Source organism: Tursiops truncatus, chromosome 6 (genome assembly GCF_011762595.2).
Source record: "Tursiops truncatus isolate mTurTru1 chromosome 6, mTurTru1.mat.Y, whole genome shotgun sequence".
Classification (NCBI taxonomy): Eukaryota; Metazoa; Chordata; class Mammalia; order Artiodactyla; family Delphinidae; genus Tursiops; species Tursiops truncatus.
This window is the reverse complement of record NC_047039.1, coordinates 111730343-111745254: the sequence shown is the minus strand read 5'-3', so window position 1 is coordinate 111745254 and position 14912 is coordinate 111730343. Positions and strand designations below refer to the sequence as shown.

At 48.1% G+C, this 14912-nt stretch overlaps 1 protein-coding gene across 4 annotated transcripts in view; it reads left to right on the top strand.

The window, feature by feature from the left end:
* Positions 1-14912, top strand: part of AK8 (adenylate kinase 8) — a 128186-nt gene that overhangs the window by 67649 nt on the left and 45625 nt on the right. For all 4 annotated transcript variants that reach the window (XM_033858935.2, XM_033858934.2, XM_033858937.2 and 1 more), the window contains one exon: positions 7080-7221. In XM_033858935.2, the coding sequence (XP_033714826.1) occupies positions 7080-7221 (142 nt within the window). The remainder of the gene's footprint in view (positions 1-7079; positions 7222-14912) is intronic.

The window sequence follows — 14912 nt, the reverse complement described above, 5'->3', positions numbered from 1 at the left end:
GAACCGGCTGGTCAGACCATGTGGGGTTGGAAAAGTGAGCGGATGGCCTACAGGGGGAAAAAAGGCGGCAGCCAAACGAAGGCACAGAGCGGAAAACCTGATACAGGAGTTGCAGGGGTTCGGCCGGGAAATGCACTTAAGGCAGGGTCTTCCCACCTTACCCTTCACCCCTGGGCCCGCACGCCGTGTCTGTGTCCGGGAGGGCCCCCGAGGCGGTATCCAGAGGGGTCTGTCATTTGTTTTCGCCGCCAGCAGTGTCTCCCAGCCTCCAATGGGGGAGCACAGCCCGTCCTTGCGAGGGGACCCCTGGTGTTGCCCAGAGCTGTCCGTGCTGGAGGGGGAGGTGACCAGCGAACCTCCGTGGCCTCGCAGCCTCTGTCTCCCAGGCCCCAGGAGCCCCAGTTACCAACGTTCAACCTTGATTGAGACACAGAGAGGGTAATGGCCTGGTGTGCGGGTCTGAGAAGCTTCCCCGGGATTGCCCAGGAAGGCAGATCCGTGCAGATGCCAGGCTCCTGGGCAGTGCTTCCAGGGCCCAGAGCGGAGTGACAGAAGGGCTAGGGCTCCGTCCAGCCCTCAGATCCCCCCAAAGTGGAGCCGCTTCTGGGGTGCAAGGACAGACCTCCAGGGAGATTTCATCCTTTGTCGTTTTGCAGTGGTCTCTCACAGTGGTCATTTCCACCTCCTTTAGGCCTTTCAATTGTTTCCTTTAAACAAAAAACCCACTTTGTTAATGGAGGCCTTTAAATGTATGCAAAAAGCAGAGAGAATAGAATAAGGAACATGAAGGGACCCATAACCAGTATGAGGAGCCCATGTGAGCTCATGGTCACCCCCGGTGCATGTGGAATCCGCCAGGAAGATCCCCCCTCTCCATCAGGAGTATTTTGAAACAAATCCCAGACGTCAACACGTCTTCTGTTGACTGCATATTTAATTCACGGGTGGGCTGTGGCATGGATGAAGGGAACCCTGGGGGAAGGGCTGTTTCCCATTGCCACAGGACTTGACTCAGAGCTCCAGGTTTGGGGGAATTGGTACTCTGCATTCATTCATTCATTCATTCTAAGTGTGTTTATTACGCCATGTGCGGGACACAATGCCGAATGTGCGGGTCTAGTAACGAGCCACCTTGACGGGGTCCCTGCTTTCTCCAGAGGGGGGTGAGGGTGGGAGTGTAGGCATTGAACAAATACTGCACCAGTAATGATTGATTCACAATTGTGGTACGGCCCTCGGAGGAGAAGGGCTAATCTGAGAGCCTGAAGAGAGGGGCTTGTTTTGGTTTTGGCTCGAAGCTGGAGTCCGTGTGAGTATCCGTCGTCTTCCCCAGTCCTCCAGAAATGTGACCTTGCACGCCTCCAAAGCGCTCAGCACTGCCACGCCTCCCATGTCCTCAGGCCTTTCCAGCCAGGATGTGTTGACTTGTGTTATTGTCTCTCTCAACTCCAGGACCCTGAGTCCCCAAGGGACCGTCTGTCACTCATGGGGCATCAGTGGGGCCCTCCTCTCTCCCCCGTGCGTGTGTAGATATGTGCATGTGTGTATATGTATGTCAATATGCATTTAAATTAGACCGTATTATACAAGCTGTTTACTTGCTTTTTTCCCATTTGATATTCTGTTCTAGGCCTCTTTCCGAGTCAACATAAATATAAATGAGTTTTTAGAGCTTACCTAATATCACATTGCATAGACGTGCATCCTTTATTTAAGCTGTCCTCTACTGACGGACATTTAAAATCGTTTCCGATTGTCACTATTATAAACAGCACTGAAATGGACATCTTTATGTGCACATCTTTGGTCGTATGTGCTGTTGTATCTTAGGTGTAAATTCTTAGGAACGTGATTGCTGGGCTAAAAGGCATGTACATTTTAACTTTTGATGCCAGTTGGGAAGTTCCCTCTAGAAATCTTTGCCAACTTAATAGGGAAAAAAAACCACCCCAAACCAAAAAGTCTCTTTGTGTTTTTATCTGGTCAGATTTCTTGACCTTAAGTCAGATTTCTTCCAGGCTGAGAAACTGGCTTGGGTGGGTCACTTGAGGCACAATCTTTTTGGGACTTGGTTTCTCAACTTTGAAATGAGGGGGGTGGTCAAAGGGATGAACTACCAGGTCTTTCCCTCTCTGAATCGCCAAGGCTCCGAGCTGCACGAGCAGCCCACTGTTGCCCCTAGAAGCCCAGTGGCTCAGACATCCCTCCTGGAGTGCAGCTTGGTTTCCAAACAGCACTGACTTTTCTTTTTTTTTTGCGGTACGCGGGCCTCTCACTGTTGTGGCCTCTCCCGTTGCGGAGCACAGGCTCCGGATGCGCAGGCTCAGTGGCCATGGCTCACGGGCCCAGCCGCTCTGCGGCATGTGGGATCTTCCCAGACCGGGGCACGAACCCATGTCCCCTGCATCGGCAGGCGGACTCTCAACCACTGCGCCACCAGGGAAGCCCTGACTATTGAAGAAAACAAATTATTGGCCCAATGCCATTCTCACCACCAAACAACTGAGGCCTTAATGGGCCTGGGGTATCACTGGTCAGCAAAGTAATTACCCAATGACCTCCTCTCCCAAGGGCAAGCCCGTTTCTCCTAAAGCCAGATTCAAGCTCAGATGTTGGACTTCATGTTTGTAATTTAAAGGTCCCATTTTCTTGCCAGTAGCTTCATTGTAGCCATCTGATGGGAATCTGGGTAAACTTTTAGGAGGAATTAAAACTATACGCACACAGGGACTTCCCTGGTGGCGCAGTGGTTAAGAATCTGCCTGATAATGCAGGGGACACGGGTTCGAGCCCTCGTCAGGGAAGATTCCACATGCTGCAGAGCACCTAAGCCGGTGCACCACAGCTACTGAGCCTGCGTGCGGCAACTACTGAAGCCCATGCGCCTAGAGCCCGTGCTCGGCAACAAGAGACGCCACCGCAATGAGAAGCCCGCGCACCGCAACGAAGAGTAGCCCCCGCTCGCCGCAACTAGAGAAAGCCCGCGCGCAGCGAGGACCCACCCCTTAAGAAGAGCTCTCATCTGGCAGCTCCCACAAGTTGTCTCCAGGCCCCATAACAGCCAGTGAGGCAGGTGTCCCAGAGGAGGACTCTGAGGGTCAGGGAGGTCCCACAGCCGGACCACTGGGCTCTCCGCTCACACTTGCTTGAAGAAAGGAACCCAGGGGAGCTAAGAGCTGAGTTTTTCTGGGTTTTATTCTAAGGAACTCTCATAGAAGCAGCAGTATTTACAAATCTTCCTGCAGCCCCCCACTTAGAGCTCAGGCCACCCACCTTCCCCGTCTGCTGACGCAGAGACTGGGACTGGGATAGGGGTGCAGAGAGCTCTTTCTGCCACAGCCGGCCTCTCTCTAACGGGGTGCCGCTGGAGGCTTGTGGCGCCCCTCAGCTGCTCAGGGTGCCCAAGGACTTGAGGGCGCTGTGCCTGTGGGGTCAGCAAAAGATGGTTTCTTTCCTTTTATTTATTATTATTTTTTTTTATTTTTGGCTGTGCCACACGGCTTGCAAGCTCTTAGTTCCCCAACCAGGGATTGAACCTGGGCCACCGCAGTGAAAGCACCGTGTCCTAACCACTGGACAACCAGGGAATTCCTTTTTTTAAAAAAATTTTTTTGGTTTCCTTTTAGAAATTTAGAAAGCTGGAGCTGTTCACAGCTGGTTTGCACTCAGGGGTCCTCAGCCCAAGCTCTTTGCAGACTTTATAGGAGGTAAAGTGTTCTTCACTCGCCACATCCATGGGACCTGGGGACCCCAGCTGGGGACTCCACTGGCTGATTCCACAAAATAAGCAGTCCTTGTGCGAACGTGGCAAAGCGCGCGTTCCGGGACGTCCTAGCTCAGGATCCTGAGATCAACCCCCACGTGTTCATTCAATAGATATGCACCAAGGGCCAGAGCATGGGCATTCCCAAGATGGCCTGGGGGTGGCCAGATCCCCTTCCTTCCTGAAGACCTGGCAGGGCCTCCCCACCCACACTCCCCGGAGATCACTCTGCTCCAGCCACACTGGCCCTTCCTCCATCCCTTCCAAGCGCCAAGGTCATTCCAACCTCAGGGCCTTTGCCAGTGCCACCCCGAACATCCTCCCCAGATCTCACGAGGCTGGACTCACCGTCCAGATCTCGGCCGGTTGTGACCTCAGAGACCATCCTGGACCCGGTCAAAGCAGCAGCATCCCATCGTTTGGTTTGCTTTCTTCATAGTGTTTATGACTCTGAAATGGGCATTTATCCATGTATTGTCTGTCTCGCTGGCTAGAACGTCAGCCTCAGGAGGGCAGGGCCCTTGGCTTCTTGTGTGCTGTGTGTGTGGCAGCGTCAAGCCCTTGTCCCTGGACTCAGCACAGATGCTCGTAACGCCCCAGTGGACGGATCCCTGGGACAGGCTTGCTTTTGTGTTAGTTACTACTTCACTGAGAATGTCTGTACATATCTAGGGGTAGACCTGGATTGGAAAGCTCTATGGTAGATTCTTAACACACAATTGTCTTTAATCTGTATTTCTCTTGACAGAAAACATGAGGTTTCTGGATCAGAGAAAAGACCCCTTATTTATTCACACAGTAGCCTTAGTGCTGGCTCTCTGCACCCTGACTCCTCACAGGGGCCGCCGGTGGGAGCCGGTGCACCCTGCGTGCGCGGGGAAGGGGGCACGGGGTGGACGAGCCGAAGCTGTGACAGCTGCCCCTCTGTCCTCCCCGCTGCTGCCCTGAATGTAAACAGCCCCTGGGGAGTGGAGGCAGGGGGATCAGTAGGTTTACTACCCCCGGGATAGGAACAGAGGACTCAGGACAGAGGTCCCTAAGTCTCTCCATCTTTTTTTTTTTTTTTTTTTTTTTTTTTTTGGGGTACGCGGGCCTCTCGCTGTTGTGGCCTCTCCCGCTGCGGAGCACAGGCTCAGAGGCCATGGCTCACGGGCCCAGCCGCTCTGCGGCATGTGGGATCTTCCCGGACCGGGGCACGAACCCGTGTCCCCTGCATCGGCAGGCGGACTCTCAACCACTGTGCCACCAGGGAAGCCCTAAGTCTCTCCATCTTTAACTGCCCAGGCTTGTTTGAAGTCAACCATCCTTTATCCCAGGCGCCAACTCAGCACACCGTGACCTTGACCTTGGGGAAAACATGAGCATATTCATGAAACATTGTTTCCTGACATACATCTCCCAAACTGGAAAGTACCAGCCCCCATCTGAGTGCCATCTCCCACATGCCTGGAGCTGTGCGTCGTGTTGATCCTGTGGTGAGAGGTCCCAGCATCCTCTTTGGCGGTTGAGGAAACTGAGACTGGGAGAGCCTGCCTGACCGAGTGGAGGTCGGTTGGCACCTAAGGGCAGGGCTGAGACCAGCCCCCGCATTCGTGTGTGCCTCCAGCCCAGCTCCTTCCCTTCCTCTCTTCTTCTGAGCTCCCCAAAGCCTGGTCGAGTTGGTTTTAACATCTTTGTTTAGTTGCATTGCAGCTTTGAAAAGGGCAGGTTCCTGTCTCTTTCCTCCATGCCTCCTATCTGCCGGGCACTGTGTTATCATGGAAGAGCGAGGTGGGCATGGTCCTTTGTCCTCGTGAGAGGCAGCGTTACACAAAGAATTAGCCAGAGAGTTAATAACAGGGGTGGCAAGTGAAGGTGAAGAAGCACAGGTGCTAACCCAGCGACGGGCCATCCAGGGAGCGGACACTCCTCTGGGGCCTGGCCACGGGCAAGGCATGAGGGAAGGATGCTCTGGATGGAGGGACCGGCACATTCAAGGGGAGGCGAAGAGCTGGGGGAGATTCACAGGGAGGGGAGGCAGGACTTGGGTCCTGCAGGGCCCTGTTGACCACGGGGAAGGGTACTGCTCTTATCCCCAGAGCATTGGGGAGCCATGGCAGGTTTGAGCAGGGAAGGGATGGGATTAGCTGTATCAACTTCTCACCGATCTGTCTCAGCCAAATCTTCTCATTAGAGCAAAATCCCTTTCCTGCTCTTTCCTAGGGACTGGGGAAGAAAGGCTGAAGATGTGAGAAAGAACAAAATCAGGGAAATGCAAATGACTTAGATGAGGTTTATGGTTCTTGGCCACAGGGCAGTAACCAGGCACGTCACAGCCATGGAGGAAAGCAGTAATTTTTCTGAATCTCTCACCGCCACGTTCACCTGGCTGTCAGCCGGGGGCCTTTGGCATGTGCGTTAGGGCCACTTGGCTGACTCACGGAGGGAACGGGGCATCTCCAGAAAGGCTGCTGAGCCGCCTGTCACTGCAGCTCCAGGAAACCAGCTCGTTGGTGGGGGGGGGGCCCACATTCATAGCAAACAATGGTAATATTTACCAAGTATCTCTGGAAAAATGAATGCAAAGTGCAGGAAATGCAGTGCAAATTGCTAGAACGCAGTACACTAGCAACATAGGCCTTTTAATGAATCTGAGAAGAGAGGTATAAATTTCAGGAAAATGTCAATTGCAGTAATGTAAACAAGGGGCTTCTCAACATCTCCTTCTCTGTGAGACTTGATTTCAGTCTCTGGTTATAACTAAAGCTGTGATTCTTGAGAGAGATTTGATTCTGAACATCAAGGAGGTGAGAACTGGGGCAAGGGGAAAAGAAGGGGGTGGCTTGTGTATGGTGAATTAGCAGAGAGCCTCAGGGGCACCATTGCCATCCCACTGGAGGAAAACCAAACCTTCCACTGGGGATTGGTATGCTTCTGTGAAAAGTCTTTTTGCTGCAAAAACTGGATCCCTGCGGTTGCAGGGGGATCGGGGAGGGAGGCCCACATATCACTGGAGGGCTGGGAGCTACCCTGGTGGCCGATGGGCATATATCCTGTCAAAGTCAGGGAAAACTCAAGCTCAAGGTCAAGGTCACCCAGTGCTCTTTTCCCTTCTTGGGTAGCCATGTTCTTCCCATCGCTAGGACCTCGGAGGGTCCTGGGAAACGGGCGCCCACAGCCCTGTCCACCTAAAACGGCCTCTTCACCTGTTCAAATCAGGGTCAAATAAAGTTAGGAAGGCCGTGGGCCATGGCCGCGGACGCTCCCTCACCTTCCTGTTGGGTCAGGAGAGGTGGCCAGGGCGGCAGAGTGACCAGCTGTCTTCCTTTCTCTGCAGTCCCCAGCTACGTCATCATGAAGGTGCTGAAGCAGCGCCTGGACCAGCAGGACTGCGTTGAGAGAGGGTGGGTGCTGCACGACTTCCCGCGAGACAGGGACCAGGCGTGCTTGATGGATAGCATGGGCTACAAGCCCAACAGGTGAGCAGTCCGCTTCCGACGGGGCCTCGGCCCTGGCCACGCCGCCTCCCAGGAAGGTCCCCACCCCCAGGCACTGTCTGTCCAGATCCAGCTGACTGCTGGCAGCTTGCCGGAGCCTTACCACGTTCTGGAAGGGGAGCGTCTCTTAGTCATTCCCATTCCCACCCACTCGTCCCTTTTACGCTGGGAGCTGGGAGTCAAGCTTGGGTTCAGATCCTGGCTCTGCCGCTCGCCTTGCTGGACCTGAGCGTCTCACCTGTGAATGACAATACGCATCAACCAGTCTGGCCTTCCTCATGGGATTGTGGTGCCGAGCGATCCACGTTTCCTTCTACTGTTTTCACAACTTCCTTTTTTACATTTGGTTCTTTGATGCGTCTGATATTTATTTTGATGTGGGTATGCAGTACAAATCTCTTTTTTTTCCCCCCTCAAATGTTGAATATTGTTGAATACTCTGTCCTTCTCCCACTCACTTGAACTTGAGGGCACCCCGCCACAGTAGATATTGTGGAAATAAACAAAGACCTCCTAAATGAAAAAAGCAAAGGCTGTTTAGTCAGAGCTTGCTATATATAGCAAGGGAGCTGGCCGGATCTCAAAGGCAGGCAGAGGGGAGGGAGAGCCTTCTACTGGGAAAGGTAAGGCTTCAGGGCTTCCCTGAGCGAGGCTGTGGGCCTGGGGAAGCTGGGGGCGGCCAGCTGGAAGCAGGGTGTCCTATGTGCTTGGTTAGGGGAACATATTCAGCTTTCTCTCATTTGGTTCTAAATTGGAAATGGTGGCAAAATTAGGGAAGCTGTTAGTGACTGATCAAGTCCTGGCTGTTGGGGGCTGATTGCTGCAGATGGTGATTGGGTCCTGGGCTGGTGGCTGCAGGGGGTGGGTATTTACATATGGTCTGAACACCGTCTGCTCGTAAATACAGTCTCTCAGTACGCTCGGTTGTACTTCTGAACTTTCTATTGTTTCCCACAAGTCTGTTTCTGCAGTCGTACCACACTGTTTAACTACTTTAGTTTTATCATGTATTTCAAGTCAATGCAGGACAAAGCCCTTTCATTACTCTTCTTTATTGTCTATTTTATACGTTTGTTATTCCAAATGAGTACTATGATAATTTGATCCTGAACTGCCATTGACTTTTAAAAAATATTTATTTATTTATTTATTTTAGCTGCGCCGGGTCTTAGTTGCGGCACGTGGGATCTTCGTTTCAGCATGTAAACTCGTAGTTGCGGCATGCACACGGGATCTAGCTCCCCGAGCAGGGATCGAACCCGGGCCCCCTGCATGGGGAGCGAGAAGTCTTGCCCACTGGACCACCAGGGAAGTCCCTGCCATTGACATTTTAACTAGAATTGCAGTAGGTTTATCACTTGGTCTGTTGCAGTCTATGGCCCTGTCCTCTCTTTGCCCCTTCGTGAAATGACCGACACTTTATGGGGCCCATGCTTTTCATTTTAAGTGCATTTCTAGGTATTATATTACCTGTTGTTCTTCTTGTTGGTGTTGTGATAAGAGGGTATTTTCACCCATTTTATTTTCCAACTGGATTTCTCAGGAGTATAAGAAAGATATTGCTTTTTCTTATTTGCTTTATACTCCAGCTTCCTTACTAGAACTTTCTTACTGCTTCTGATAGTTTTTCAGTTGATTCCCTTGGGCTTTTCAGGGTGGTGATCATGTCACATCTATAAATATTTATCCTTTTGCCTCTTCCTTTCCAATATTTATATTTATCATTTTACTCTTTGGTCTAATTACATCCAGAACTGAGTCATGATGGACAGGTTGTTTTTTTTTTTCCCTGACCTGAAGGACTGTCCTGCATTCTACCACTAAGGCACTACTGTCAGTTGAGGTATATACAGTTTTTATCAAGTTAAAGAAGTATAGCTCTTAGAATTTAAAATATCTGGAGTTGATGCTGAATATTATTCGAAGGCCTTTTTAGCATCTTCTAAGACAAATGTGTTTTTTTCCCCCTTTTTGATGTATGAATATAATGAATTATGTTAGCAGGTTTTCTAATAATAAGTCAGCCTTTCATTCCCAGAATGACTGCCACTTGGTCTTGGCGTGTTATTCTTTCAATGTATTGCTTGTGGCAGGTACAGTTTTGATTCCCCATCAAAAGTGAGCAGTCCCCCTCCCTGCCATGTCATGCCAGTGAATGTTATATTACATGGCAAAAGGAACTTTGCAGGTGTAATTAAGGTAACTGATCAGTTGGCTTTAAAGTAGGGAGGTCATCCTGGGCGACCTTGATCTTTAGTGCAGTTAGGCCTGTACCAGACTTCTGACCTACAGAACAGTAGTATAGTAAGTTTGAACTTTTTAAATCAACTAAATTTGTGGTAATTTGTTATAGTAGCAATGGGAAACTAATATACCGTTGGATGGTATTGGCCACATTTTATTTAGATTTTTTGCATTAATATGCATATATAATATGGGTCTGAATTTTTTTTTTTTTTGTCCTTTGTCAGGCTTATAGGATCAAGGATGTGATCATTTCATAGGTTTTCATTCTTCCTCCGTATCTGGAATAGTTTTTAAAACACTAACTGTTCCTTGGAGCTGACCCTTTGGGGGAGAGGTAGCTTATTAATGATTTGATTTTGTGTTTCCTGTAGTTTTTGCTTTATATGTTTTGGTGCCATGTTATTTAGTTCATAAAGGTTTTTGTCAGCTGTGTGTTCATTGTGCAGTGCCATCTTGATGAAAGCGACTGTCTGTGACAGGACCGTTACTTGTCTCCTCCAACATGAATTTTCCCTTTCCTCCTCAGTAACAAAACATCAGTTTTCAGTAGAGCGCGTTGGTGGCTGAAATGAAAGACCCCATTTTCCAGCCTCCTTTACAGCTCTGTAGAACCACAGGACTAAGTTCTGGACAATCAGATATAAGCACAAAGTTGTGAGTGTAATTTCCGGAAAACCTGCTTTCAGAGAGCTAACTCAGCTGGAAGGAGGTCTTTTATGTCCTTTTTGTCTGTTTTCCCTTTCTCTTCTCGTTTTGTTTTTCCTGATGTTAATAATCACCTTGTTTCTTCGCTTGCCTAGTTTTCTTTGTATCTATTTGCTACTTATTCCTACAGCTTATAATAGTCCCTCAGAACAATAGTCCACAAAGTCCATCATATTACGTAAACTGTGAGTTCCAGGTTTTTCTTATTTACTCCCGTTCCTTTCTTGTCTGGACTGCTTTTTCTGTAGGCTTACTGCAGGGCTGTTCCAGGACTTTTCTGCACTGTGATTAGAGGGCTTCCCTTGGCCTGTCTTCTGAGTTGGAGTCCCTGTTTCCTGAATCACACATCTTCCTCTTTCTCACATGCTCTCTTGTTTTAGTGTAGCATACCTTCCAGTTGCTTCTCAAGTTAAAAAGATGGTTTGATGAGAGTAGGCTGTTACACCCTCATCACGTGTGCTCCAGACTGAAGAAGTTCACACTGAAATTTCATTTATTTCTTTTGTCTGGGTCTCATTTACTCCATCGGGCCAAAAATTAATGTGAAAACCCATGTCCTTCAGTTCTGGGAAATTCTCTTGAATTATTTTGTTGATTTTTCTCTTTTTTTTTTTTTTTCTGTTCTCCCTGGAACCCGCTATTTGGGTGTTAGATCTCCTGGACTGGCCTTGTAAATTAAAAAAAAAAATTTCTCTCTTCTATCCTATATCTTTTGTTGTTTTTGTGTTTGTGTATGTGTGTGGTTTGCCTTTGTTTTGTTTTGCCCTACTTTCTAGGAGGTTTCCTCAACTTTCTCTTTCAACTCTTTTACTGAATTTCTAACTTCTGCTGCAGTTTTTACTTTTATAACAGTCAAGAGGTCTTTTTTTGTCATCTGAATATTACTTTTATAGCTTCTTGATCTTATTTCATGGATTTTTTTTTTTTATCTCTTGAAGATGTTAATGGCAAGCTTGTTTTTGCAGGAGGGTAATGAGGAGAGGTTTTTTCCCCTCCTGCATAGTCTGTTCCTACTGAGTTTTTGTTTGTCTTGGTCTCATTGTTTCTCAGTAGAAAGATGTTGCGTTACCCTTGGTTGTTTGCTCACATGTAAGAACGGGAAACTAAAAAACTATTTGGGAGCTCTGAGGGCATAGATGGAGCTCATAGAATTTGTCTTCAGTGTAGGATGAACGATTTGGGCCTTTTGTGCAGAATCCTCCCACCAACTCAACATCTTTAAGTCTTTTCCTCTGGAAATGTCAGATTCCTCACAGAGGACTCACCCAATCTCCTGCTGGAGGGTAAAGGTCTGGGGTCCGAGGGAGAAGCAGGACATTGGAGACTGGGAGAAGGTGGGCAGAGGTCTCACACACTGCACGCCATATGCATATGTTTTTTTTAACCTAATTCCCCTAATTTTGGTACAGACTCAGACTCTCAGCTGTGCTCAGCATTCTTCAAGTCCAAGGAGCCTGTATTATATCCTCTCTAGAGAATAAACCTCCCATTTCTACCGAAGCGGAGGAGGATTGATTCACTCAGCTGGGTGGAGTGAGGAGGGCATCTGGGGCTTAGTCTCTCCTTAAGCAAGTTCAACCAATCGTCCTTATTTTAGCCACCCAGTTTCCGAGTGGACTGTTACGGGTGCTGTTTACTGCTCAAAAGCCAGTAAAGAGGCACGTTTGGTGGAAAGGAAAGTTTGCTTTATTTCCAATGCTGGCAACCCAAGGGGGGAGGGGCGGGACTCCTGTCCAAAGGCTGACTTCCCCCTACTGACAGTCAGGGGCCAAGAGCTTTTGTAGACGGAGGGAGGGCGCTACATGTAGCAACAGCACAGTCAGCTCTGACACTCACCTTGAAACTGGTCCTGCGGTGCTCTGACCAGCGTCATCTTGACTGTTTTAGGTACAGTTAGTCTTCAGTTCCAGGGTCGGTTTGTTCCCATTTCCTTGAGGCCAGTTCTCAGAATTGTGGCAGCTTATGTCATGGCTACAGCCTGGTCATCATGTAGTTAGCTTCTTCCACCTGGTGGGGTTTCAGTATCTAGGAGACAGTTCACAGGATACGGCTCAGAATATTATCCGTAGCCCCTGAGGAGGAGCTAAAGGTCCTTAACTCTGCGTAATGACTAAACTATGATTATTTGTTTGACTGTTTTCTTTGCCTCTGCGTTTTCTCTGATTACACTTATTCGTTGGCTAAAGTTTTTCCACAGACAAAAGGCAGGTGGAGGACATGGGAGGAGGGACCGCAGGGCCCTGCTCCGTTTCAGCACCTCCGCCTGAGCCTTTTGAGGATGTGCTGGTGAGGACTCCGGGTTTGTTCTCAGCTTTTCCTGCTGCTGACTCGGGATCTGGCCTTTGCTGACGTCTCCGTCGCTTGTTGTCACAGGTCCAGCTGCCTTCCAGCCGCAAAAACACTTGTTTAGTTGCCTTCCCTTCCGCTCTTCTCCCTGTCGTCGCTGTAGGTTCTCAGAATCCCTTTCCTGTCAATCTTCTGTCGGGTTTGGGGAGGAAACAGAATGTGATGCGTGTTTCAACGCGCCATTTCTACCCGGAACTCAACCCTTGATTGCTTTGTTGCATTTGCATGTCTCTTAGCTTCAACTCCTTTGCTTCCTTTATTTCAAGTTGTCACGTAGGGCAGAATGAAATTGGGTTTAACATTTTTTATTCAACCTGCTTGTCTTTTCCTTTGAACAGTTGAATTTATCCCACTTATTTTTTACTTTCATCACTTTATTTTATGCTTCATCACGGTTTCCTTTGTTTTCCATCTTTTTTTAATGGCCTGCGTTTTCCTTTTTTTTTTTTTATAAATTTATTTATTTATTTTTGTTTTTGGCTGCGTTGGGTCTTCGTTGCTGAACACAGGCTTTCTCTAGTTGTGGTGAGCAGAGGCTACTCTTCATTGTGGTGCGCGGGCTTCTCATTGCAGTGGCTTCTCTTGCTGCAGAGCACGGGCTTCAGGCGCACGGGCTTCAGTAGTTGTGGCTCGTGGGCTCAGTAGTTGTGGCGCATGGGCTTAGTCACTCTGCGGCACGTGGGATCTTCCCGGACCAGGGCTCGAACCCATGTCCCCTGCATTGGCAGGTGGATTCTTAACCACTGCACCACCAGGGAAGCCCCTTCTTTTATTATTGCTATTGTTGGCTTCTCTCCTCTCCCCTCAAGTTGGTTTCGAAGATAATCTGTTTCTAGTTCTACTACTCTTGTCAAGGTGGTTTGATTAAACTTGTATTTCTCAATTTGTCAGTTCTGAAATGAAACAGAATATTTTGACTCTGTCAGTGAAAGATGAAAGAAAAAATGCTCCCATATGTACCACCTCCTCATTCCCCTCCCCCATCCACTCTCCATTTCTGGCAGGCTGGGGCTGGGGGTGGGGAGGGACAGACACATTCTGAAATTTTTTGGCCTCAGTCTATGATACACAGATTATTATTTTTAAGATAGCTAAGCTTTTCTTTCTAGAAATATAACAATTACATTCTGTTTTTAGCTGTATTACTGTACTTGTGAAGTTTTCATTCTCTTTTCAACTGGATTCAGATTTCAACGCCAGCTGTTTACATGATTCAACCTCTCCATTTATCAGTTTTGATTCATTGTTCATTGAATGGATTATGTCTTTGAGTCATTTTCAGCAAGGGTACAGACATGCTAAACTTCCTAAGTGCTTGCACATGTGAGAATGTCCTTCTGTTAGCTTCATCTGTCAACAGCATCTAGCAAGGTAAAAAGTTCTCCCATCACATTTCTTACCCCTGAGCATCCTGTACCGTTTCTATGCTGTGCTCTGACCCCTGTGGGCTTGCAGTAATGTCTGAGGCCAGCGAGATTCTTTTCCATTATAGGTGATGTGCTTCTTACGTCTGGATGCTCTGTCTCCCAGTTCATTTACATTCACTAGGCCGTGCCTCAGTCTTGGTTCTCTTTATTACTTTTCTCTGGAATATTATGAATCCTTTCCATTTCCATTATTTCAGGAGAATTTTCTTCCAGTTCATATATTAATATTTTTCTGGTTCGTTCACTTGTTCTTATTCAGGAAGACCAATTACGTCCATGCTGGATATTTATTATCTGTTTCCGTAATTACAATTTCTTTCTAGCAGCTTTTATCTTTTCCTTTTCTTTTCTGTTTTTTTTTTTTTTTTTTCTGTTTTTTTTGGCAGTACACGGGCCTCTCACTGTTGTGGCCTCTCCCGTTGTGGAGCACAGGCTCCGGATGCACAGGCTCAGTGGCCATGGCTCACGGGCCCAGCCGCTCCGCGGCATGCGGGATCCTCCCAGACCGGGGCACGAACCCGCATCCCCTGCTTCGGCAGGCGGACTCTCAACCACTGCGCCACCAGGGAAGCCCTTTTCTGTATTATTTTTCACATCTGTCCTTCATGATAACTTTATTTTTTATCATATTTATTTCTTGTTGCTTCTAATTTATTTTTCATTTCTATAATGCTTTTACGTTTCCCTTAGTTTTTTCCCTTAACGTTATCAGTTTTCTTTCATCTCCTTTTAAATTTTATCTCATCCTCTTTTCTTTGATTTCTTGTATTACAGAGTCTGTTCTCTCTAAATTATTTTGAGCACATTGATAAGGTTTTATCTAAAATGTTCTGCTGTTTCCTAGAGTACTTCTTCTTCCAAAGGGTATTCATTGTCTATGTCTCTCTCTCTCCCTCTCTCTCTCTCTCTCTCTTTTAACTTTTAGGACCCTTATTTGGCAATGTCTAT